The sequence below is a fragment of the Meles meles genome, chromosome 6 (genome assembly GCF_922984935.1).
Source record: "Meles meles chromosome 6, mMelMel3.1 paternal haplotype, whole genome shotgun sequence".
Classification (NCBI taxonomy): domain Eukaryota; kingdom Metazoa; phylum Chordata; class Mammalia; order Carnivora; family Mustelidae; genus Meles; species Meles meles.
The window spans coordinates 58,224,030-58,251,193 of NC_060071.1; the positions used below are offsets into that span (position 1 = coordinate 58,224,030).

General features: G+C 39.6%; 1 protein-coding gene across 1 annotated transcript in view; it reads left to right on the plus strand.

The window, feature by feature from the left end:
• The window catches only part of LOC123944049 (formin-1-like), a 285,601-nt gene that overhangs the window by 30,476 nt on the left and 227,961 nt on the right, over positions 1 to 27,164 (plus strand). Inside the window, exon 3 of the mRNA XM_046008733.1 lies at positions 18,498 to 18,559. Coding sequence (XP_045864689.1) covers positions 18,498 to 18,559 — 62 coding nt within the window. The remainder of the gene's footprint in view (positions 1 to 18,497; positions 18,560 to 27,164) is intronic.

The window sequence follows — 27,164 nt, forward strand, 5'->3', positions numbered from 1 at the left end:
AAAAGTCAGGAAACCTGTGTTCTCCTGAATAGCGATGTGACTTTTTTTGTTCCTCTCTCAGTCATAAAATGTGTTTTTGCCTGCTGATTGAGATTCTCTATGCTATACAGTAAGTGAGTCATTTTATTTGGGTATTAGTTTCTTCCTGTGTACTTTGAGGGAAGGGGGGCTAGCTTAAGTGACTTCTAAGAGTCTGTCTTTAAGATTCTGTGACTTTAATGATTCAAATTTTATATGTCTTTTAAAATTAGCTTTAATTTGCAAAACAGATGACTTCTGATGATGTCATTTTATTTCATTAGGTAAATCATGAAAATTCTTTACTTGTCATAAAAAGTAGGATGTTATGTTACCTTTTGTGATGGTAAATTTATCCTTTTTCCCTATTATTATTTTTGAATTTGTAAAAATTGCTTCTTATGGTTTGACCTATCATTCTAGTGAGAGGAAGGAGGAGAAACTCGAGGAGTGTCTTGTTTCTTTAAAAGTTAGTCAGAACTTGGCCTTGGGATGCCTGGGTGGTTCAGTTGGCTCAGCCTCTGACTCTTGGTTTTGGCTGGGCTCGTGGTCTCAGGGTCGTGAGATGAGCCCCATGGAGGGCTCCATGCTCAGCACGAGTCTGCTAGAGAGTCTTTCCCCCTCCTTCTCCCTTCCCCTCTGTTCCTCCCCCAGCTGGGAGGCCTGTGCATGCACGCATGTGAGTGCTCTCTCAATAAATAAATAAACAAACAAACAAAAATCTTTAAAAAAAAACGACTTGGCCTTCAATCTCAGTGTGGGGCTTTGGGGAAGAAAGACATGTTTCCTGACCAAGCCCTACTTTAAGGGTGGGTAAGGGTGTGTTGTCATTGCAACCCGGGGAGCTTTGCTGCCAGACTGAGCTAAGCATTGCTATGAAATGAGCTGATACCTTCTCATGCTGCCCGCTGGCACATTTCTAAATAATAATCTGGTAGGTTACGTTGGGATTTACCAGTTAAATGGGATCACCTAAAAGATCTTGCCTTTTTTATACTTATTTTTTTCCCCATCTGCTGTTCCATTCCTGTATTCCCAACATTTGAGCGTTGTTTCTGGTTGCTAGAATTTCAGGGGAACTACAGCACAGAAAAGAGCAAATCAGTATAATAGCTTGTGGCTCAAAGCAGATTTAGCTTTCATGGCCTCATTAGCTTGGATAGAGGAGAGCTTGGAGGTAGCAGCCAATGGAAGAGCATACTTTTTACAGTCTAGAAATATGTGTCACTTTCTAGCCTTGCCAGACATCATTGTTTGGGTATAAACTCACAAATGCCATGGTTCTTGAGCTTGGCTGTATATTAGAATCACTTGGAGTGCTATTAATCCTAGTGCCCAACATTCATCTCATATCAATTAAATCTGTCTCTGGGCTGGGATCCATGCATAAGTAGTCTTTAAGCCACCTACATGCTAGGTGATTCTATTATGTAGCCCCAGCTGAGAAGCACTGAGTACGGGGATTAAGTTGGTTGGCCCATGAAGAATTTTGGCATTCCCAAGTGAGCCAGTTGTATCTCCTGTTTATCTTTGCTGATTTTTACTTTAGTAACAATGCTGCAAGATCAGAGGCAGTCAGCTACACGTGACTGATTTTCCAAGGTGTATTACAACCTCTTGAGGAGTGACTGTATCTTGCCAGTGAATCAGTGTCAGCTTCTCTTCATATGGCTGTTGTCAGTGGTATTCCGAAGTCTCTAGAAGAAGAGAAAGTGGCTGATGTGTGTATTTGTGTGTATATATCCTGTCTGTTTTAATTAGTATGTTATTTTTGTTCTTTTGTTCTTTGAAAACATGATAATAGACTTTATCAAAATATTGGCGGAAAATTATCTGAAAAGATAAGATTACTTGGGGGGAAACAAAACTAAAACTAACATTGTGAAACCAAAACAATACCCAGAAGGTCTTTAAAAAGACACGCTAAACAGGAATTTCTAGAACCAGTGTTTCTGGCTGTTGACAAGGCTGGCATGCCAGTTTCCACTCGTGCGCACACACGTTCTCCCAAGAGTTATATATTCCTGGCCCTTTGAAAACAGTTCCTGTTAAGAGTACTTAGAAATTCTCAAGTAGGGTCTCCAGGTAAAATATAGGTTGTCCAGTTAAGTATGAACTTCAGAAAAACAGTGAATAATTACTTAGTATAAATAGGTCTTAAATATCACATGAGACACATTTAAAAAAGTTATCTGTTGTTTTTCTGAAGTTCACATCTGAGTATCCTGTATTTTTATTTTCTAAATTTGGCAACTCCATGGAGGTGGGGCTGGATGGAGAACCAGAGCACTGTCTAGTTTTCCGCTGTGGGTCTCCTTGATGTGACCTTGCCTGTCACCATATTCCTGGAGAGAAGCTGTGACTGAGCTGTCCAACCCAAACTCTTACTCTGCAGTCCTCCTGTATGTCTGATAGGTTTTCCCATCTTTGGTGTTAGGACTGAGAGATGTAGGCTTTGAACCACCTCCCCCCGCCCCCCCCCACACACATACATCAGTGCTCAAATTCTGAATGGTAGAAGCGATGTGAGTTAAGACCCTTCCCGGCAGTAAGCCCTGTGGCAGGTACAATGTGATGTATTTGAGTACTTTTCCACCGTTTGGGAGACGCAAGTGCCCGGTCTCCCTTAGAAACCTGGGCAGGTAGCCTGGCCCCCTGGGTACTTGTCTGGCCTGGTTTACTAGAAAATTCCACTCTCAATCAAGTTAAAACTGGCTGACTTTCACCTGCCTCTCCAGAGACTGACCTTCACCTCCCTCTCTTGAGGTTCGTTTTGTCGGCTTTAAATAAAGGGCTCTGTCTGTTGAGTGGAGACACAGCTGGAACTTCTCCCAAAGTTTTCCATCAAGTCAACAAATGCTTATATGTGTCACCTGGAGAGAGAGAAAGAGAGACAGAGACAGAGAGAGAGAGAGAGAAAGGAAGTGTGTATGTGTGTTTGTGTGTGGTGTGTGGTGTGTGTGTTTCCTTTTACTAGTTCTTTGTATATTCAATTCTGTTTAAGGGAGGCAATTTTTCTTCCTGACTATAAAGCTAAAACTAGCCTTATGTGCACATAGACTATACTGTGAAATTTTGGAGGTAGCCACTATCATTTATAGAAGACAATCCTGAATCCTGAATCATTCAAACTAATAGAAAAATATGAAAAAGTATATATTTGTATACCATCTGCATCTAAACATTTTGCCATAATTTCTTCAGACTTTTAAAAGCCGGTGTTGAACCCAAAAAACAGATAATTATGTCAAAAAATGAGCAGAAGACATGAACAGACACTTCTTCAAAGAAGACATATAAATGGCTAACAGATACATGAAAAAATGTTCATCATCATTAGTTATCAGGGAAATTCAAATCAAAACCACATTGATATACCACCTTACACCAGTTAGAATGGCCAAAATAAACAAGACAGTAAACAACGGGTGTTGGAGAGGATGTGGAGAAAGGGGAACCCTCTTACACTCTTGGTGGGAATGCAAGTTGGTGCAGCCACTTTGGAGAACAGTGTGGAGATTCCTCAAGAAATTAAAAATAGAGCTTCCCTACGAATGAATGAATGTTAATGTTGAACTTTATTAAGATATGTCACTGTGTCGTTCTGTATTGTTTTGAGATTTTGAGATATGGTTTTGCTCTTTTAGTATAATGTAGTAGATATTACTGATAAATTTTCAGATATATAACTCTTGCAATCTTAGAATAAACTTTGCATAGTTGCGTGATTTATTTTTACAAATTACTGAACTAGCTTTGCTAATTTTTGAGTTTATTTTTAGTCTATCCTTTTTTTGTTTTTAATTGCATTATAGAAAGGAAACATGGTCTGTATGATAGCATTACTTAGAAATTATTTAAAGACATTTTGAATATGAATCATCAATTTTTGCAAATGAATCTGCCTAAAAAGGATGCATATTGTCGATTTGTTGGGTTCTGCGTTATATATAATCAGGGCTGTTAATGGTATCAGTTTGTGTTTTTATTTGTTTTATTTATCAATTTGTGATAGAGGGATATTACTTATCTCCTATTTTACTTAGTTCTATCAGTTTTTACTTTATATTTTTTAAGGTTTTGCTTTATGTATTATATATTTTAATGTTAGTTGCATTCAAGGTCATGATTATTTTTTAACAATTTTATTTATTTATTTGAGAGAGAGAGAGACAGAGAGAGCAACAGAGAACATGAGAGGAAGATGCAGGGAGCCTAATGGACCCTGGGACCCTGCCCTGGGACCCTGGGATCATGACTTGACCCAAAGGCAGATGCTTAGCAGACTCAGCCACCCAGGTGTCCCTTTTCAAGGCCATTATTTTACCCACTATGTAACTTAAGAGATAAAACATTACAAATGCATTTGAAGCATTTTGTATGCCCTTTACCATCCCCTTAGGTGAAATTGTTTATTAATCCTGTGTACTTCTTGTATAAAATCCCCAGACAATATATAAAATGGTTATGTGTCTATAAAAATGGCATCCTACCATGTGTATTTTTTGATAACTTTTTCTGTCAGCACTATTTGTTAGATAACCGTGTCAGTACGTATAGCTCTAGTTCATTCATTTTAATATCGGCACAGTATCACTTTGAATACATCACTCAATATTTGCTCATCTGTATTGTTTATAGAAATTTAATTTTTCCCATTTTTCATGGTTTAGGAGCAATGCTTTTGTAAATGTTCTTTTTAACACTTGTGTTCATATGTGAATGCTTCGCCGGGGGTGAACTTGAGGTAGAATTTTTGGTTTTATTAATGTATACCTGTAAATTTAATATTGACAAAATGATCTTTAGAGTAACTGTAGCAATTAATATGCCCCTCAACAGTATGTGGAATTCTCCTTCTTCATTCTCACCAGGAGTTAGTATTAGCAGACTTTTTAACAATTCCAAATCTGATGTGTGTGACATAGTCTCCCACTGTAGTTTAATTTGCATTGTCTGGAAGACAAGTGAGTTTATCCTTGTTAATTAGCCAATAATGAATGAGTCATTGGAGCTCCTTTTCCATGAATTTACTGTCCATTTGCTTTTTTTTTTTTTTTTTTTAAACTGGTTACATCTCTTCTTATTTCTTTCTGGCACTTCTTTGTCCTGGATGCCAGTCTTTTATCAGTCATATGCTTTGTAAATGTCTTATTTATATATATAGCTTATTGCTTTCTATTGACTTTAATACAACCAAATTTAAAAGAAACGTTTTCCTCTTCTAAGGAAATTTTTTTTCCGAACCCCAATTTCATAAAGATACTCTAAGTTTCTTCCAAGGTTTTTTTTCTCTTATGCTTTTCACATTTAGATTTTTAATCCACTGGAACTGATTCTTGTGTATGGTTTGAAGTATGAACACTTCTTATATTTTAATTTAGAAGTAATCTATCCTTTCCCCACAAGTTTCAGTATGCCCTCCAATCACACATCCAGTTTCCATATGTGAGTGGCTCTATTTATAGGCTTTATTTCCTATTTTATATGGTCTATTTTGTTGTCTCTGTACCAATGCCAGAATTCCTCAGTTATGACTTTTTTTTACCATCCTTGTCTTGTTCCATGCTGCATTTTTAGTTATTCAGTGTTATCTTTTTTTTTTTTTTAAAGATTTTATTTATTTATTTGACAGAGAGAGATCATAAGTAGGCAGAGAGGCAGACAGAGAGAGTGAGAGGGAAGCAGGCTCCCTGCTGAGCAGAGAGCCCGATGTGGGACTCGATCCCAGGACTCTGAGATCATGACCTGAGCTGAAGGCAGCAGCTTAAACCACTGAGCCACCCAGGCGCCCCAATTCAGTGTTATCTTTTATTCACAAATTATTTCCTCCACTATGCCAGTTTATCCAGCTTTTAAGCTTTTAATCTCAATGAGCATACTTCATACTTTACATGTATAATATTTATAAATTCTTTAGTTATTTATATTCTTTTTTTTTAATAGTGTGCCGTGACTGCCACTGTTTACAATAGTCATTATTTATCTTGGTGAGGATTTTCAACATGACTAGACTACTTGTAAAATGTTTATTAATATTTAAAATTTGTTTTGTGTGATTTCACATGCCAAAATTTGGTCTTGTTGCCTATGTTGACATTTAACCTTCTTCACATGTACCGGCGGCTTGGTTTGAAGGGTCTTGATCTTGCTTTAAAAGAAAAAAAAAAAAAAAGAAAAGTCTTCCCTCTCCCTTTACACTTGTCTATTTTGCAGTCAGTCTCACTGGGTCCTTGTGAGTCCCAAGATCAGAAGCTGGGCTTACTTACCAATGGTGTTTGGGGTTCTGTGTCCAAGGGGTGATATGGATGTTGCATATCTCTTCACTGGGGACAGGAGTGGGCAGGGTTTGGAGTTCGGTCTTAATCCCTGTCTGTATCCTCTAGTTCAGGCCCCCAGACAGCAGTTGGCAGCAACTTCTTACTTATTCCCTTTACCTGGGAACCCCTCCCCTCTCCTTTTTCCTTTCCTTTCTTTTTTTCCTTAAAGATTTATTTACTTGAGAGAGGGCCCGAGCACAGTGAGGAGGGCCAGAGGGAGAAGGAGAGAGAAAATCCCAAGCAGACTCCATGCTGAGCCCGGAGCCGGGGTGGGGCTCCAACTCAGCACCCTGAGATCAGCACCCAAGCAGAAACCAAGAGTAAGACATGTAACCAGCATTGCCACCTAGACGCCCCTCTCCTTTTTGCTTTTTTCATAGCAGCAAGGCTAGCCCTGGTTTCCTACCCCACAGGGGGACCTTTCAGCACCCCCCCAACCCTGGTTCCTTGGCAGAAACCTAACTCCAGGCTGGAACTGGGGCACAGCAGGCCCAGAGCTTTGGGTCCAAAACACCGCTTGGCTCTTCTGTCCCATTTCTGTTTCTCCAGAATGTTATTCTCTTTTGCTTCTTGCTGATGACTTCTAACTTTCTTACTTTATATTTTAGATTTCATTATTAAGCAGGTTTAGGAGGGAGTAAAAAATGTGAACCTGTAACAACTGGAGGTCTATTGGGTCACTTAACTTTTTCGAAACGTAGTTGGAAATATCCCTTAGTTGTTCCTGTTTGTCTCTTATCGTTACCACATCCACACTAGTCCATCTTTCATAGTAAAGAAAAGTGTTCATTTCATAGGTCTGGTCCACCCTCCTCTCTCCCCACCCCCCCATCCCTACGAAACCCTTCAGGTGTTACTGTGTCACTGGTAGCAAGTTTCAAGTTGACGTATGAAGTATCGTGACTGCCACCTAATGGCAGTCATCAGGTACTTTCAGCCATAACCTAAATTTTATTCTGACAAATGTGTGCCTCTGAGGAAGATATGTTTCTTGGCTTTTAAGGGCTACACGGATGGAAAGGGAAACATATGTCTTAGGGAGCTTATGTTCCTGGAGTTCTAAACTGTGTAGCATTTCCTCTTTAACAGGATGGAAAATAAGGGTGACAGAAGAGGATCCCATGAAAAGGCTAGTTATCTAGCACCGGCAGCTAGAATTTGATTGAATGGATGTTGTCCCCATGGTAAGCTGTTTGTTACATGGGGCCGCCCTGAATATTTACCTTGGGCATCGGGGTAAAGTCAAAGACAGATAGCCACAAATTCGCTGACCTTTGTACCTATTTTATACCATTACCACAGGACATAAAAACTCAATTGCTGAGTATTAAAGGAGATACCTTGATCATCTCCGCCCCTCCCCCTTTAATTTATCCTCTTCCCTAATCCCTTTTCTGTGAGTGAGACTCCATCTCCATTATTTAAAACCTCTAAAATGGTATGAATGTCCACATAGTAGGCTTGGCTGGAAACTTAGCGTGTTTATCAGCGGTTACCACAATAATGCCATGTAACAAACCATACTTTAAATCTAGTAGTTTTCAATAACAAGCATTTATTTGCATAGTCGCCAAGGTCATTCGTGGTTCAGCTGACCCCGGCTGGGCTGTCTCACACTGTGCACAGACTGGACTTGGCTGCTGACCATGGCTAGGGTGTAGGTCTGTCCTGGGTGACCCAGTCTGTCTGACCAGTGGCCACCTAGGGTACTGTGAGGGACCAGGAGTGAAGGAGGCAAGCCAAACTGTGCACTAGCAAATTTAAATCCTTTATGTCACGTCTGTTTGCGTTGCACCAGCCAAAGCCAAAAGTCCTAGGAGGTACTGTGTACCCCAAGCAGAAGGGGGGGAGAGTGGAAGTGGATGAATATTTGCTGAGCAGTGTTCCAGCCTTTGACAGCTCCATACAAAATAATTGAAGGAGGTCAATCTTTTTTTAAGAAAACAAAAGCGTAATGTGTTAATACTTAAATGTAAGTGCAGGAAGCTTCTAAGACATTTCAAAGAGGTGCACCTTGAGAAGCCCTTTAGGGTGGAAAGGCGTGCTGTTCATTTTCTCATACCCACTGCCTAGTACGTAGCCTGCCTTGTGAAGATAGTAATCACATGAATGAAAGAGCTACCAAGTTTAGTGAGAAATTGGTGGGCTTGAAGAGTTGGAATATTTTCCCCATCTTTTAATATTGGCATTTTTATATTTCTGCCTTGGAAAATCCTAAATATTTTTAACCAAGGAGAGAGACTGAAAGATAAAGTCCTAAACTCATGGAATTTCTAATTGTGTATTTTTCTGATAATGGAAACCAGTCCTCTCCTTTTTATACACCTACAGAACAAAATAATAGCTACATTCACTGATTATTCACTTAACTTCTATATGGCCTCATCCTTTTTTTTTTTTGCTTAAAGATTTTACTTAATTACTTATTTGAGAGAGAGAGAGCACAAGTGGAGGGGAGGGGCCAAAGCAGAAGCAGACTCCCCACAGAGCAGGGAGCCTGACACGGGTCTCAAACCCAGGACCCTGAGATCATGACCTGAGCCAAAGGCAGATGCATTACCGATTGAGACACACAAGTGTCCTTTTTGAAGAGACAGGATGGGTCTCTATCCAAATTAGATCCAGACGCTGAGATTGAAGACTACATACATACACCACACACAAAAGAGGGTATGAGAAAAGATAAACTCGAAATGGATAAAAGACCTCAAAGTGAGACAGGAATCTATCAGAATCCTAGAGGAGAACATAGGCAGTAACCTCTTCGATATCAGCCATGGCAACTTCTTTCAAGATATGTCTCCAAAGGCCAAGGAAACAAAAGTGAAAATGAACTTTGGGACTTCATCAAGATCAAAAGCTTCTGCACAGCAAAGGAAACAGTCAACAAAACAAAAAAGGCAACCCACGGAATGGGAGAAGATATTTGCAAATGACAGTACAGACAAAAGGTTGATATCCAGGATCTATAAAGAACTTCTCAAACTCAACACACACAAAACAGATAATCATATCAAAAAATGGGCAGAAGATATGAACAGACACTTCTCCAACGAAGACATACAAATGGCTATCAGACACATGAAAAAATGTTCATCATCACTAGCCATCAGGGAGATTCAAATTAAAACCACATTGAGATACCACCTGACACCAGTTAGAATGACCAAAATTAGCAAGACAGGAAACAACGTGTGTTGGAGAGGATGTGGAGAAAGGGGAACCCTCTTACACTGTTGGTGGGAATGTAAGTTAGTGCAGCCACTTTGGAGAACAGTGTGGAGATTCCTCAAGAAATTAAGAATAGAGCTTCCCTATGACCCTGCAATTGCACTGCTGGGTATTTACCCCAAAGATACAGATGTAGTGAAAAGAAGGGCCATCTGTACCCCAATGTTTATTGCAGCAATGGCTACGGTCGCCAAACTGTGGAAAGAACCAAGATGCCCTTCAACGGATGAATGGATAAGGAAGATGTGGTCCGTATACACAATGGAGTATTATGCCTCCATCAGAAAGGATGAATACCCAACTTTTGTAGCAACATGGACAGGACTGGAAGAGATTATGCTGAGCGAAATAAGTCAAGCAGAGAGAGTCAAGTATCATATGGTCTCACTTATTTGTGGAGCATAACAAAGAACATGGAGGACATGGGGAGATGGAGAGGGAGTTGAGGGAAACTGGAAGGGGAGATGAACCATGAGAGACTATGGACTCTGAAAAACAACCAGAGGGTTTTGAAGGGGCGGGGGGTGGGGGGGTTGGGAGGTTGAGGAACCAGGTGGTGGGTAATAGGGAGGGCACGTACTGCATGGAGCACTGGGTGTGATGCCAAGACAATGAACACTGTTATGCTGTAAATAAACAAAAAAAAAAAGAGGGTATGAGGTTTATTTACTAAAATAATGAGACTTTGGGGGACAGCAGGGCAGGTCTCTGAAGCTGCCTAGAAAATGCCTTGAAAGAGGAGAGGAAGGAGACGGCTTGGGGTTTGATGGTGTTAATAGGATAATGTTGGGCTGAGGGTCCTTGCTTGTGGGCAGTGGCTCGTGGGGTTCCAATGTCCTACTTAGTGTCAAAGGCTTTGTATTTAAATTGTCCAGATGTGGGACAGAGGGGAAGAGGGAGAGGTGTTAGCAGCAGTCCAACGTTAGAAGAAGTAGTGGGGCTCCCACACTTATACTGTGATTGTTGAAGGTCCACTGATAAAGAGGTGTTGTATTGACATTTCTGGTGATGGACTTGCTGGCAGCTGTTGACTTTGATCATACCCCGCTTTTTCTCTGGACTTCACTGACTTTGAATCTTCCTCAATTGTTGTTAATGGATATCAAAGCAGCCTCCCTTCCCCAAACTACATTGTTTATAGGTACTTGGTGAGGAATCTGATCTAGAGGACCTACTGGGTACCAAGAGCAGCCTGTACACTTCGCCCTCATAAGCTTGCTAAATATGAGAGCTCAGGGGCACCTGGGTGGCTCAGTCGGTTAAGCGTCCGACTCTTGATTTCAGCTCAGGTTCTGATCTCAGGGTCATGAGATCAAGCCCCACATCAGACTCTGTGCTCAGTGCGGAGTCTGCGAGAGATTCCCTGTCCCTCTGCCCCTCCCACCACTTGTGTGCTATCTCTTTTTCTCTCTGGAACAAATAAAATAAATCTTAAAAATAAATATGAGAGCCCAAATTTGATTTTATTCTTAGGCTTTGAAGTAAATTGTGATTTTGCCTTCTATGACCAGCACCATTTCATTAATGTTAGAGATTAGTTGGAGACATTTTCTGCATTTGTAACTTTGTTTGAGTGTATATTCATCTGTCAGTAATGACTCTGTTTTCCCAAATGACACCTCTTATGTACTAGCTCCATGATTTGGAGCATATATTTATACATTCTTACTATTTAAAAATTTTTAAAATTTTTTTGGGTTGTATAGGGCTTTTTGCATGAATAAATTGACCTTATCTTCAAAAGCACTGGTTCTCAAACTTTAGAATGTGTCATAATCACTTGGGAGCCTTTTTAAAGCATCCTCCAAGTTGCTTCTTAAGTCTGGAGTGACCCTGAGAATTATCATTTCTAAGAAGTTCCAGGTGTTCTTTAGTTTCTGGGACTAAACTTTGACCAACCCTATCTTATAACAGTGATACTCATGAGGTCATGGGTTTTATGTGCTGTTTGATTTTTTTCCTAATATACATTAAAATAAATATTCAACCATTAAAATAAAGTCCAGCTGTCTATAACCAAAAAAAAAAAAAAAAAAAAAAATGACCTCACTAGTGTGCCTGCAAAGCTTTGGAAATACTGAGTATTCTCCAAGTTTAATTCAGAGGAAGGATCCCTTGCCTTTAAGATTGAAGGTATGAGCTAAACCTGTGTGAAGCAATGTGAGGAAATGGGTAAAGCCAATGAAAGGCAAAGGCAGTACAAATTAGAATCCCCGTGCAGGAAGAGAGCCATGGTTAGGCTCATCCGTTAGGGAAATCAGGAATTCTCTAATTCCTCAACTGTGTGCATAATCCATATCTGCCAGTGGGGCATATGTGTGTGTGTGTGTGTAGGGGAGGGGCTTGGATATGTGTATGAGACAGTATAAATGAAAACCAGATACAACCACAAACTGGTGACTTTGTTCTGGAAGTCCGCATAGAGAAAATAGATGAATCATAGTCACATAACATGATGGGACCAGCCATGGTCATTCATACTCTTCATGTTAACCCCAGGCTCATGGAATCTTCCTGGGATTAATAATACCCCTTTAAGGAGGTATAACTCCTTAAAGGAGGTATAACTCCTTTAAGGAGTTATAGAAAAGATTTACTGAGTTTACTAGTGATTCTAGTGATTGGGTGAAGCCAGCAACTTTTAAGTGCCTAGGAACTTGGAGTTTCAGTTATATCCAAAACTTACCCAAGCATAGGAACAGCAGTAGCAAACAAGCGACGAACTCTACAGGGTAAAAATCACAAGCTCTTTGGGCCTGAATGAATTTGTTGGCACTTAAACAGCTTGTGTTCTGGGGAAAGTTGTTCAGCCTGTGTACCTCGGTTTCCTTACCTGTAAAGTGACCTTGAGGTGATACCGCATGCACCTTGTAGGTGTGATGTGAGGAGGGCACATGTTAATCTCTGTAACGTGCTTAGAACAGTTCCTGAGACATAGCACTCAGTGTTCTCTGGATCCGTGTATAATTAAGAGGAAACCGAGTCAGTAATGAACTGTGACTCTGGTACTACATGCCCCCCCCATGTTAGATCAACTTCAATGCTGCTCTTGGTGAATCAGAAGACATAAGGCTCTAATGATACCTGGCATAAAGGCTGTTTTGTTGTTGTGAGCTGATAGGAAAAAAGGGAAGATTTGTACTACAAAAGGGGTATGTACCAATTAGATTACGTACTTTACTAGAAAGAGTTTTATTTTTAGGGAGGGAAGTTCTTACATATTTCTCCCAAAATGTTAAATCTTGCCAGTCAGGATTGTTTTCCAATTTCTGTCTTTTCATAGAATATGTTCTTTTCTTATTATTATTTTTTAAGATTTTATTTGAGAGAGAGAAAAAGAGAGAGAGCAGGCAAAGTGGCAGGCAGAGAGAGGGAGAAGCAGACTCCCCACTGAGCAGGGAGCTCAATGCAGGGACTTGATTCCAGGACCCTGGGATCATGACCTGAGGGAAAGACAGGCACTTAACTGGCTGAGACACCCACATGTTCCAGTATGTATTTTTCTTGTCAGAGAGAGAGAGAGTGCACAGGCAGGCAGAGTGGCAAGCAGAGGGAGAAGCAACCACCCCACTGAGCAAGGAGCCCAATGTGGAACTTGATCCCAGAATCCTGGGATCATGACCTATAACTGAAGGCAGCTGCTTAACCGACTGAGCCACCCAGGAATCCCCCAATATGTAATTTTCTTAAGATATATTTTTAAGTTTCTTTTCTGGGGGCTAGACCAATTGAATTTATTTGTTAATTTCCACTGGGGGGTGAGGTAGCTTCAAAGTGGTCTGCCCTTTTCAAGCCCTGATACTCAAAGTCTTGATTTCTCCTTTCACACATTATTCCCAGAGCTCCTGAATACCAGGGTGAAATTCTCTTTTTAACAAACAAAAGCATCCTTGGTCTTGAATTGAAACCCCTGTCCATGAGACAGGGCTCTCCTCTTGCATTTGCAAACTTAAAAAACATGGAAGGAGAGGACTGCCAGTAACAAGACATATTTGGAAACCAACAACCTAGCTTAGACCCACTGTTCTGTAACCTTAATGTTTCTTAGCATTCTCTTGTGACCTTCCACCAGTGAAGGCATTAACTTCTCCCTTCTACACATTGCCTGCAGATTCCATCTTGTCATCCTTCTCAGTAATGGGGATGTCTTTGTTACACTGGGACCATGGGCAAAAATATTTGAAGAAGAGATGAATCATGATTTGCTGGGTGTTAGCTTTCCAATGGTCTCCTTCATCAATCTATAAATTAGTCATAACTCTATCTGTCACACCCTTACAGGTACAATTTACACAAAATGAATCATCTCAAAATACAGCCTATGTGTAATTTCTTTTTTTTTCTATGTGTAATTTCTATTTAGAATGTAGGTGTTATTTCCAAGGATCATCCGTTTTGTAAGAAGGTTGTTTTAGCTATAATTTGCCTGCTTTGTCAAGGTGTGGAATTGATTTTTGATTATTCTTTTTTTCTAACATTTTAATGTTAGGTATACAAAAAGAAAATGACATAAGACACATCGAAGTTAAAGAATAATTTTTCATTGAACACTCATATGATGCCACTTTGCTCAATCATAACCCAACTCAGTTCATCTTCTCCTGGATCCCAGGAGAAGGGATCCTGACTTTTGTTACTATTATTTGCTTTCCTTTTGTCGTTTATTTCCACTTGTGCAGAGCCAGGATAAGGATTGTTGCATCGGGAGGTATGAGTGCCTTCAACTTTTTTAGAAAAATGCCGAACACTTCAAAGTGATTGTACCAGTTTGTGCTCCTGCCACAGTTACGTGAGCACACCACTGCTCCGCAGCTTCACCAGCACTCAGTTTTGTCAGACTCTCAGTACTCCTGGTTACTGATGAGGATGAGCACCTTTGAATATAATTACTTGCATGTTGCCTTTTTAGAGTGCCTATTGACTTTTTTTACCCATTTTTCATTTTCTGCAGTTTTGTAGGAAATACACATGTGTGCACGCACACACACACGATCTTTTATTATTTAAGTGTATTTTCCCAATCTGTGGCCTTGTCTTTTCCCTCTTTTTATGGCATATTGTGATGAAAAGGAGCTCTTTATTTTAACATAGTCAAATCAGTTTTCTTTCCTTTATGTGTAATGCTCTTTGACACTTAAGTTTTTTTCTTAAGCTGAAATTATAAAAATATTATGCTGTGTTGTCATATTAAGCATTTGTAGTTTTGCTTTTTCTTTTCTTTTTTCTTTCTTTTTTTTTTAAGATTTTATTTATTTGAGAGGGAGAGAGACCATGAGAGGGGAGAGGTCAGAGGGAGAAGCAGACTCGCCACTGAGCAGGGAGCCTGATGTGGGACTCGATCCTGGGACTCTAGGATCATGACCTGAGCCGAAGGCAGTTGCTTAACCAACTGAGCCACCCAGGTGCCCCTGCTTTTTCAGCTTAGCTTTTAATCAACTTAAAATAGGTTATTGTCTGGTATAAAGTAGGGATCCAGTTTTCATTTTTCCCTATACATATCCACATTTCCCAATCAATAATTATTAGAAAAACCATTCTTAGTATAAACAAAGATCTTCCATGATACTTCTGTCCTCTAAAGTGACCGTGAATTCACTGTGTCTTTCTGGACCCTTTATTCTATTATCTGTTATCCCTCTTTCAGCACTCTGCTATTTTAATTATGTTGTGATAATTAAAAATAATTCTTATTAAATGGGAAGGCAAGTTATCTTTCTATTTTAATGTTTCTTGGCTCTTATTGGCTTTTTGCACATCTGTGCTTCAATATATATTTTAGAATGAACTCCTTATTCTAAAGAAACCCCCAAACCCTTAAAAATGTTTAACAGGATTGCACTGAATCAATAGATAAACTTGGGAAAATTAACATCTTTACACTATTGAGTCTTATCAAAAACATGGCTTACTCTTTGTCTCTTTCTTGGTAATACATTTCAACATAATGTTTCTGTTTTTCTCATGAGGTCTTAAAATTTTATGAGGTTTTTCTAAGTACTTTGTGTTTTTAGGGGTACTGTGAATGTTGTTTTCTTTTTGAAACTGTTGCTGGTATCAGGATTTTTATACACTGATTTAAAGATTTTTAAAAATTTTTATTTATTTGACAGAGAGATCACAAGTAGGCAGAGAGGCAGGCAGAGAGAGAGAGAGAGGAGGAAGCAGGCTTCCCGCTGAGCAGCCAGCCCGATGCAGGGCTTGATCCCAGGATCCTGGAATCATGACCTGAGCTGAAGGAGGAGGCTTTAACCCACTGAGCCACCCAGGCACCCCTATGTATTTTATATTTTATATAAGCACCCCTATATTTTATATAGGCACCCCTATATTTTATATCCAGCAACTTCATTAACTCATATGTTAATTTCAATATGTTATCTGCAGTCAGTCTTCTGGATTTTTCTAAATACATGTTCAGGGTGAATAATAGCTTAATTTTTTCCTTTGTTCTTATATATAAATGTGTGTACACACCCATGTTTTCTTTTTTCTTATCCTATTGCATCCACTGGTACCCTTAGGAAAATAATGAATAGAAATAGTAGTAACAGATGTTCTTGAGTTAGGCTGAGTCTTCTACAGAAAACACTTAAAAGTAAAATATTTGATGTAGATTTTTAAAAAATTAACTTATTGTAAAACTAATCTTTTCTTTTTGGTGCACAGTTCCATGAGTTTTAACTTGTATGCAAATTCATGAACCACCACAGTAATCAGGATAGAGGAAGGTTACATCACCCCCAAATTCCTGTGCGCTGCCACTTTGTAGTCAAATACTAGCAACCCCCCGCCTTCCAACCTCTGGCCACTGCTACTCTGATCTGTTTTTATCCCTATGGTTTTGTCTTTTTCTGAACATCATATAAATGGATTAAAACAACAATTAGACTTCTGAGACTTTTTCACTCTGTGTGTCTTGGAGACTGATTTATGTTCACATATGTATCCATAAAAATTCCTTAGTATGGCTGAGTAGTAGTCCATTCTATAGATATACCACAATCTGTTTATGCCTTCACTCTTGAATTACATATGTTTTCTAGCTCTGCAATTTATTCATCTTTCATAAATAAGAAAGCTGCTTAACTTCTTTTTGCATCAACATCTTCATCATTAAGGGGGTAATGTACCAACATGATAGGGTTATTGGGGGAGGAAAAATGAGTCAATATATATGAAGTACTTAAATAATGCCTGATATGTAGTACATGCTCAGTAAATACAATCCATATCATTGTCTCCAATATTAGTAAAGATTTTGAGGTAGAAAAAGACTTGACAAGTTCAAGGAATAGCAGGAAAGCCAGAGTGCCTGGTCTGTAATGAAGAAGGCAAAGACAGGGAGAGGCATGTAGGAACCAGGTTGTGAAGGACATTATGGGCTGCAGCAACAGTTGGGATTTCACTCTAAGTGCATTGGAAGGCTCGGGCTGAGACATACTCTGGTTCCTGCCTTTACTGGGTAATTCAGACTGCTGTTAGAAGAATGGGTATGGTGGTGGTGTTAAGAGTCAAAGCAGGTGACCTTTCTATGTTATTGCAGAGGTCGAGGAGCAGACTGCGGTGGCTTGGACCATAGTGGTGTTTCCTGAGTGTGGGGGTAGTGAGAAGTGGTTTGAGTCAAGGTATGGCTTGGATGTAAAATTCACAGAACTTGCTGTCAGATTACCAGCTCACTGTAACACATTCCCCATAAGAGCAGTAGTGTGACCCTTTATAATAACAACACTCCAGTTCTGTTGGGGCTTAACCAAAGATTTCCTTCATCCAGTTTTGAATTGACATCTGAGTTTTCATGCCTGATTTCTGACATCCACTTGAAGAAATAGTCTGTCCTTTCATGTATTTTTTTAAAAGATTTTATTCATTTATTTCAGAGACAGAGATCACAAGTAGGCAGAGAGGCAGGCAGAGAGAGAGAGGAAGGGAAGCAGGCTCCCTGCTGAGCAGAGAGCCCTATGCGGGGCTCGATCCCAGGACCCTGAGATCATGACCTGAGCCAAAGGCAGAGGCTTTAACCCACTGAGCCACCCAGGTGCCCCTTTAAATGATATCTGTTTCTTTAGTCCTCATACTCACACCCCCAAACACATTGTTAAGAAAACAACTTATCCCACAAAAATGTTTTTCCATAGCATTTTGCTTTGTGGTCCACCAGTCTGTATAGTTCTGTGACCCCACATACTTAGTCGTCCTGCTGGATATGAAGCTGTCTGAGCTGTTTCATGTTTAGCCAGCGGGCTGGTAGTTTTAGTTGTTGGCTGGAGTTCTTGTGTACACTTGGGACTTTTTGTTGGAATAAACATTATTAGACTCAGACTAAAATTGGATCAGAAATTTATTTTTGTCCTCCTTTCAACCTCCTCACCCTAGATTATCTCATCCAAATGACAAATGGTCTTGACTTTCTGAAGTGATCTGAAGATTAAAATCAGCCCTGGGTGCTTGCTTAGCCTAGTATTCAAATGGAGATTTTTCTTTTTTTTTAAGCAGTTAAAAATAGAGTTCTCTGATCTCACATACAAAGTTTGATTTCCTGTGTGTCTGCTCTTAACACGTCTGTATTTGTTCTCAGTGCTGCTTGTGCTTCCAGCTCCTCCTTAAAGACAAACACCTGACCCAGTCTTTATCTGGAACACTCATCCATGCTTTTTTTTTTTTTTTTTTTTAAACTCTATTCTCTCTGCTTAATTTGGTGCCTCTCATAATTCAGGGTTTGCCAAATGGAAGGAAATTTCCCTTCTATCCTGAGCTACTTGTCCTGTCTAGGCCCAATTTCCAACATCTCTTGTCAGTTTAATGTCAAACGCTGGCATTTATTGACTTAGTTTACTTGTAGGGGGGACTCAGGCATCTTGGAGATGCTCACTTGAATTTTGTGCATAATTTCGTGCTTCTTTGTAATTGACTTCTTTTGTGATCTTACAGAATACCAAGCTGCTATTTTACACTTGAAGAGGGAACACAAAGAAGAAATTGAAAACCTACAGGTATATCTCTTTGATTCTACTGAACCGGTTATGTGAGACTGCGACTTCGTTTTCTCATGTGCCAAAGTAAATATTCCCCTTTTGTTGCCATATTTACTTAGACAGCATGTGCAGCTGGTACCTCTCAGCAGGCACTGCATTTATCCTGGGGAGGGAAGACTGGAACTCGATTTTTCATATAATTCAATTCCTATTTTTTTTTTTTTTTTTAGATTTTATTTATTTATTTGACAGACAGAGATCACAAGTAGGCAGAGAGGCAGGCAGAGACAGTGGGGGAAGCAGGCTCCTTGCTGAGCAGAGAGCCCGAGGTGGGGCTCGATCCCAGGACTCTGGGATCATGACCTGAGCAGAAGGCAGAGGCTTAACCCACTAAGCCACCCAGACGCCCCTTTCAATTCCTATTTTTAAGAAATGCAAGTGTGTTTGCCTGGGAAAATGTTATGCTTGGAGAAAAATATTGGTTTTATTTGAAAAGCAGGAAATAAGATACAGTATTTAGACTTTGACTCTTTGTAAGAAGTCCTTAAAAACCCATTTTTCCTATGCACACTGCAAACTCTTTTGTCTGGCTTACTCCCATTCATGTATTTGTATCCATCCATCTCACGACATCCCTGCAATATGATATCAGGCAGATCAAGGCACTTAGGGAAGTGGCCCTAGTGGGAAGCAGAGTTGTGCTGAACCATCCATTCTCTAACTCTAAAGACTGCTTGGAAGTTGTTGACTTGATCCCAGAAAGACTGAGGGATTACTTACTTCCTCTCACTATCTAACTGTTGTTCCCTTAATGTTTGGTCTTTGCTTGCAGTGCCTATGACAGGAAGCTGTAGAATTTTAATTTCAAATAACTAAATATTGAATTAGGCACTGATTCTAGTTTACTAATGGCTGGTTTGACCCATACCTTAGAGGGCGAGAGCAATATTTAAGTAAAACTTGGTGTTTATTCAGTGCTAACTCATTACTTGCTAATTTAATGAATTTGTGGATCAAATATTCTTCTTTCCAATAAGTTATAAGGTACGTTTTAAAATAACTGAGATACTCTATTGGGTTTTATAGGTTAAGCCATTGCAAATAACCAAAAAGATTGTTAAGTAGGTCAGGTGGTGTATAAATTGAGCTTGTTTTAAGAAGCTTGGAAGGGGGAATGGGTCCATTTCACAGAGAAACAAACAAACAAACAAAAGGAAAACTACCTAGGGGGGAAAAAGAGAGGCCGAGGTCCTTAGCTCTTTTGTTGCAAGATGCTCTACAGAGCCCTCTCTTCTTTGTTCTGGTGTATGAAGGATTCTCGGCTGTCTCAGAGGAAGTGAAATGGGGATGAATTTAAAAAACAGATTGCTGAAGAGGGTAGGCACAGAAATGATTCCATGAGCAGCAGCTTTGTGTAAGAGTTTGGTTGTACGTTAACATTGGCTTCCCCAGGTGGAAGGCCAGCCCTGTGAGGGCTTTGATTGCTAAATAATGTGCACAGTAACAGCAGGCTCTTAGTGTTTTTGAATTCTGACTTTGTGCTGGGCATTGTTCTAAGTACATTACATATAGTATCTTGTGTCATCTCCACAAAAGATCCTATGATCTTACATCTCAAACTAAGGAAACGTTGGAGAGGAAAAAAGAAGAGTAAATGGAAGGGGAGAAGTGTATTGTGCTCATGATCTCCAGTTAAAATAGAAGTTAAATCAAGATTTGATCGACCATAATAAAGGCAAAAAAGTGTTCCTAATTACATCTTCAGTTTTCTTTGTCTGTGAAAGAATTATCTGTTCTTTGGATGTTTTTAGTAAACTTAAATTCTTTTTGTACCGTATTTATGAGTCATATAAAATTGCTGAAACCCTGTGGCCATGACACACTGCTGCTATCAGGATGGGGTGGCATACCCCATCGATACACTTACCTGTACTTTGGAACTATTTCCAGAAATCACAGATGGACAGCCTTGGGAAATGGGCAACTCTAATCCTTGATCTGACATAGAGAAGTATTTTGGGGCAAACACAGCATTTTAAAGGTTGAATCAGGAATACACATTTTAAAAATATGAAGGAGTTTCTAGCTGTTCCTAAAAAAAAGAAATTGGAAAATCTGGCAACAGTGGAATTATTTTCCTGCCTGACTTCAACCAGCTGGGGTTGAGTAAACAGGTGTCTACTTCAACTGGGATATGTGTTCTTGAGTTTGCCGCTGTCCCCAATCTGGGCCACTTCCTCTGTCTGGCGCCTTTCTGCTTTAAGTAACCCCATTCTCTGGGAGTTGAAAATAACTAGATTGGCAGCAACACCAACCAATCAGAACAGACACAGTTCATAAAAGAGGTGGTGACCCAGCCTGGCTGGGCTTGGGTGTGCTCACTGAACACCATCTCCACTTATTTTAGTCCACAAAGAAACAGCCACATCTGTTGTCACAGGACTAGTAGAAGACAGTGGTGGCAGAGCCGTTACTTTGGTGTTCATTTCCTTATATGTGATTTCCATTGGCAGCCCTCACTGTCTGTTAGGTTTCCTTTCTCCACTTAAATGTCATGGAGAAGTCAGAAATATTTCAGGACTTCTTCAGCATGTTTTCCTAGAATAAAAAGGATTTCCTGCTTACATACACAGGAAAAGTGATTCATTGTGTCACTACTATATACAAGAATTGTATCGCTGTCAGTTTCTTTAGTGTGTTTTCACAGAATTTAAAGAAATGGCATGATTTAATAAACAGACAGCCTAAAATCAGATTTATTTATTTATTTGAGAGAGAATGAGAGAGAGCCTGAGCAGGAGAGGGGGAGAGAATCTCAAGCAGACTCCATGCTCAGCGTAGAGCCCGACATGGGGCTCCATCCCTTAACACTGAGATCAGGACTTGAGCCAAGCCAAGAATTGGTTGCTCAACTGACTGCACCACCCAGACGCCCCAGCTGTCCGCTGTTTTGGGTACATATTTGTAGAGAAGTCACTTAATTATTCAGTTTTCCCACCAGCAAAATGGAAACCTTATCATCTAAAATGATTTGGAGTTGACCTTTCTAGCCCAGAGTCCCAAGGCTAGTAAGTGGCGGGGGAGGGGGGGCGCAGTCTGGAGTTTGTAATCTCATTTATGCTCTGTTATCTGTATGTATGGAGTGCTGCACTATAGAAAGGATTCAGGGCTTAGTCCTAGAATGTGCCTTCAAAATGTGTAGCAATTCACCTGCATATTCCCCTTACATTCAACGGCAAAGATTTATTGACGTTTTGAATGAAATACATTCCCAGCATCTATGTTCAGACACCTTCTACATTAACAGAGCATCTGGCTGGCTCAGGTCTCTAGTAAGAGAGTAGTGGCAGATCAAACATTTTTTATGACTTCGCTATTTCATGTCATTTATGATGTAACCACAGCAAATTCTTCAATTTTGTCCAAGGGTGCCCTTCATTTAGCAAACTACTTGGAGGGTTTATGATCACTTCATGACACTCAGCATCATCTGGGTCATTTTTCATTTTTGGATAGTTCTGGGTTCCTGACTTCATTTTTGAAGTGACAGCACCTTACCTTTACAGGTTCTCACTTACCTGAGAAATTTTTGCCCGGGTTACCATTGCCCAAGTTCATGACTATTGTGTAGAAATGTGTTTCAGACCTGCCCTTTAAAGGCATATGATAAAACTAATTCTCCCATGGCACAAAGAAAGAGTCACTTCTCTGAGATTCCTAGTATTAAGATTTTTTTTGAAGACTGTTCTATGTTGATTCATATAATCTTATCTTAATGAACAATCCACTTCCTTGAGTTCAAGTTAAATTCTTCAAATGATTTCATATTGTCAAAGTCCTGTTTATGAATCTGCTGGTTATAGGCACCTTGGAGAGGGTGATGATTTTTTTCCCCCCTCTCTTTGAAAGTACCTAGCCAAGTGCTTGGCCACACAGATGATGCACAAACATTTCTTATATAACAACCTGTGATTGAAAAATAATAGTACCTAAATTTAATCAAATCCCTACTATGTGCCAACCTCTGTTCTAGGTATTTAACATTAGTATTATAAAGCACAAATGTAGAAATATAAGCTAATTAGTAATAGATCTGTCACCATTTTACAGATGATAAAACATGAGTTTCCCAGAGACTGTCACTGGTCAGAAATTTTGGAAGAGTCAGTGGGAGAACCTGAATGTGAACCCACCTAGACCTGTCTGAGCCTTTACATTAATTGGTGTAGCAATACTGGACAGAACATTGGATCCAGAGTCAAGGTCTGGATGGTGGTTGGGTTTGGGGTGATGAACAATGTGAGTGCTTCCAGCTTAGTTTCCTAATACCTAAAATGAGGGACCAGGCCATATAATCTCTAATAGTGCCTTTAAATTTTACTATTGGCCCCACCATACTTGGGGAAAAAAGAAGTCCAGTTTATCTATCACGTTGTCGTTTCAGACTCGCGGTTATCTAACTCAGTCTCTAAATACCCATTATTTACACATGCCCTTTTGTTCTTTTAGTTTCTTTTGGAAGTTCCCCTTCTAAGGGAGGCCCTCTTCCTCACTCTGCTTTCTCTGTGGAACAGTGTGTTCATGTTTCAGTAATGTTCTGCATGCTAGCTTCCTAGTGCTTGTCCAGATCCCTGACTCAGGGCAGGCTGCAGCTCCTACAATGATAAATGAAACTTCTACAGGAGAGCCAGCTCTTCCCTATGACAGGAGGGAAGCATGAGCAGGGGGATGGCTAGGACTTCTTTGGCTCTCTGCTTCAATTTTGAAAGTCAGGGCCAGGGAGGGGTGCAGTGGTGGTGGAGGGAAATGCATGCCTTCCATCTGGCTTTTGAGGAGCTCTGGATAACTTAAGAATGTTGTTTTTGACCAGCACTTTACGCAATTTGGAAGTAGGTGCATGGAAATGACAGATTGGCTTATCTCTTTTTAACTAATGTTCTTTGCATTGTAGAACAGAAGAAAGAACTAGCCAAGAGTGACATTTCCTTTACAGGAATCTTTCTCATTTACCCCATTCATCACGTGCATAGCCCATAACTGAGGGGAAACTTGACTGAGCGAGCGATGGCCTTTGGCAGGCCCCCGCTCATTGTGCAATGCAGTCACATTTCTAATATGGTAACTCCCACTGTGAAATGATCCAGGGACAGATGCCAAACTAGAAATTGACTTACATTGTCCTTGTTGTCCCCAAGAGAACCAAATGGTATGTTGGCCTCTGTTAAATGAAACTTACAGACTTCCTTTTCTCTCTCCAGCTTACCCCACAGGTCCATTTCTAATAGTTCACACATGCTGTTGACACAAAATTGATTACAAACTACACTTGAGCTGATACAGCTAAACTTATAAAGATACATAAATTCTGAGCTGTTTCCGTTTGTTATGTTCTTTGTTATCAGCACAATACATTTGAATCTATTAGTTCCTTGAGAATACTGTGAGGGAAAGGGAGTAATTTGCAGAGGGATAAACAAAACCTTCACAATTAGGAAATACGATGATTTCGTTAAACCCTCATGGTATTCCCCTAAGTGCTGATATTAGCATAATTCATTACTGAAATGTCAAAAAAGGACAAAATTTAAAATGTTGAGAAATATTTTAATTCATTGTTTCAATATGGGTACAGAATACAATGTTATAGGCTTAGTAGAGTTTGCTGGTTTACTGGGATTGAGATGCCTCTTTGGCTCTAGGCTCCCTGGAAGCCCATAGATACGCTGTCTGTGTTCATCAGGGATATTAGCCAGTAGTACTCATTTTTAGTGGTGTCTTTATCTGGTTTGGTATCAGGGTACTTCTGGTACTGTAAGATTAATTTGGACGTTTTCCTTCCTTTTCTACTTTTTGGAATAGTTTGAGAATAATAGGTATTAACTTTTCTTTAAGTGTTTGGTAGATTTTGCCTGCAAAGCCACATCTGGTCTGGGCTTTTGTTTGTTGGGAGTTTTTTTTTTTTAATTAATTAATTATTTTTTTCAGCGTAACAGTATTCATTGTTTCTGCACAACACCCAGTGCTCCATGCAATACGTGCCCTCCCTATTACCCACCACCTGGTTCCCCCAACCTCCCACCCCCGCCCCTTCAAAACCCTCAGGTTGTTTTTCAGAGTCCATAGTCTCTTATGGTTCGCCTATGTTGGGAGTTTTTTGATTACTGATTCAATTTCTTTGCTAGTTATCAGCCTATTCAAATTTTCTGTTTCTTCCTGTTTCAGTTTTAGGAGATTATGTTTCCAGGAATTTATCCATTTCTTCTAAGTTGTCCAGTTTGTTGGGGGTATAGTTTTTTGTAATATTTTCTTATAATTATATTTCTGTGGTGTTGGTTGTTATTTCTTCTCTCTCATTTGTGATTTTATTTATTTGAGTCCTTTTTTTTTTTCTTGATAAGTCTGGCTATAAGTTTATCAATTTTATTGATTTTTTTTCAGAGAACCAGCCTCTGGTTTCACTGATCTGTTCTATTATTTATTTAGTTGCTATATCATTTATTTCCATGCTAATCTTTATTATTTCCTTCCTACCACTAGTTTGAGCTTTTGTTTGTTGTTCTTTTTTCTGTTCCTTTAGGTATAAGGTTAGATTGTTTGAGATTTTTCTTGTTTCTTGAGGTAGGCCTGTATTGCTATAAACTTCCCCCTTTGAACTGCTTTTGCTGTATCCCAGAGGTTTTAGACCATTGGGTTTTCATTTTCCTTTGTTTCCATGTACTCTTTGATTTCTTTTTTTTTTACTGATTGACCCATTCATCATTTAGTAGCATGTTACTTAACGTCCATAATCTTTTTTGCACATTTTTCTTGTGGTTGAGTTCTAGTTTCATAGCATTGTGGTCAGGAAAGGTGCATGATATGACTTTGATCTTCTTAAATTTTTTGAGGCTTGTTTTGTGACCCGATATGTTATCTATTCTGGAGAATGTTCTGTTTGCACTTGAAAAGAATGTATATTCTGATGTTTTAGAATGGAATGTTCTGAATATATCTGTTAAATCCATCTATTCCAGTGTGTCATTCAAAGCCATAGTTTTCTTGTTGATTTTCTGTTTAGATTATCTGTCCATTGATATAAGTGGGGTGTTAAGGTCCCCTTTTATTATTGTATTATCGATTATCGATTATTTCCTTTACGTTTGTTATTCACTGTTTTATATATTTGGGTTCTACTATGTTGGGTGCATAAATATTACCAACTACTATTATTGGATTGTCCCCCCTATGATTACATAGTGCCCATCTTTGTCTCTTCTTTTTTTTTTTTTAAATATTTTATTTATTTATTTGACAGAGAGAGACTCAGCGAGAGAGGGAACACAAGCAGGGGAAGTAGGAGAGGGAGAAGCAGGCTTCCCACTGAGCAGGGAACCCGATGCGATGCGGGGCTTGATCCCAGGACCCTGGGATCATGACCTGAGCTGAAGGCAGATGATTAAAGGCTGAGTCACCCAGGCGCCCCATCTTTGTCTCTTCTTATAGTTTCTGTTTTAAAGTCAATTTTTTTCAGGAGCACCTGGGTGGCTCAGTCTGTTAAGTGTCTGCCTTCAGTTCAGGTCATGGTCCCAGGGTCCTGGGATTGAACCCAGTGTCAGGCTCCCTGCTCAATGGGGAGCCCGCTTACCCTTTCCTTCTGCCCCCTACTTAAATAAAGTTTTTTTAAAAAATCAAAATCTATTTTGTCTAGTATAAGTATTGTTACTCTGGCTTTCTTTTGATATCCATTTGCATGATAGATGTTTCTCCATTCCCTCACTTTGGTCTGTAGGCATCTTAAGTGCAAAATGAGTCTCTTGTAGGCAGTGTATAGATGGGTCTTGGTTTTTTTATCCATTCTGTCATCCTGTGTCTTTTTTTTTTTTTTTTAAGATTTTATTTATTTACTTGACAGAAAGAGATCACAAGTAGGCAGAGGGGCAGGCAGAGAGAGAGAGGGAGGGAAGCAGGCTCCCTGCTGAGCAGAGAGCCCGATGTGGGACTTGATCCCAGGACCCTGAGATCATGACCTGAGCCGAAGGCAGCGGCTTAACCCACTGAGCCACCCAGGCGCCCCCATCCTGTGTCTTTTGATTGGAACATTATTCCATTTACATTCAAAGTAATAGTTGGTATGTGTTTATTGTCATATTATTTGTTTTGTGGCTGTTTCTGAAGATTTTCTCTGATCCTTTTTTGTTTTTATTTCATGGTTTAATGATTTTCTTTAGTGATATACTTGGATTTCTTTCTTTATTCTTTGCATATTTATTAGTGGCTTTTGATATATGATTTTCTTCAGGTTTGTATGTAACCTCTTTTTCATAAAGCAGTCTATATTAAGTGGATGGTTGTTTAAGTTTGAACCCATTCTTTAGTCCTCTCCTCCCATGTTTTAGGTCTATGTTGTCATATTTTACATCACTTTATTTTGTCAGTTCTTGACTGATATTTTACATAAATATTCATTGTAAAGGCACCTGGGTGTCTCAGTCAGTTGAGCTTCTGCCTTCAATTCAGGTCATGATACCAGGGTCCTGGGATTGAACCCCACATTGGGCTCCTTGCTTAGCAGGGAGCCTGCTTCTTCCTCTCCCTCTGCCACTCCCACTGCTTGTGCTTGTGTATGTAGCGTCTTTCAAATACA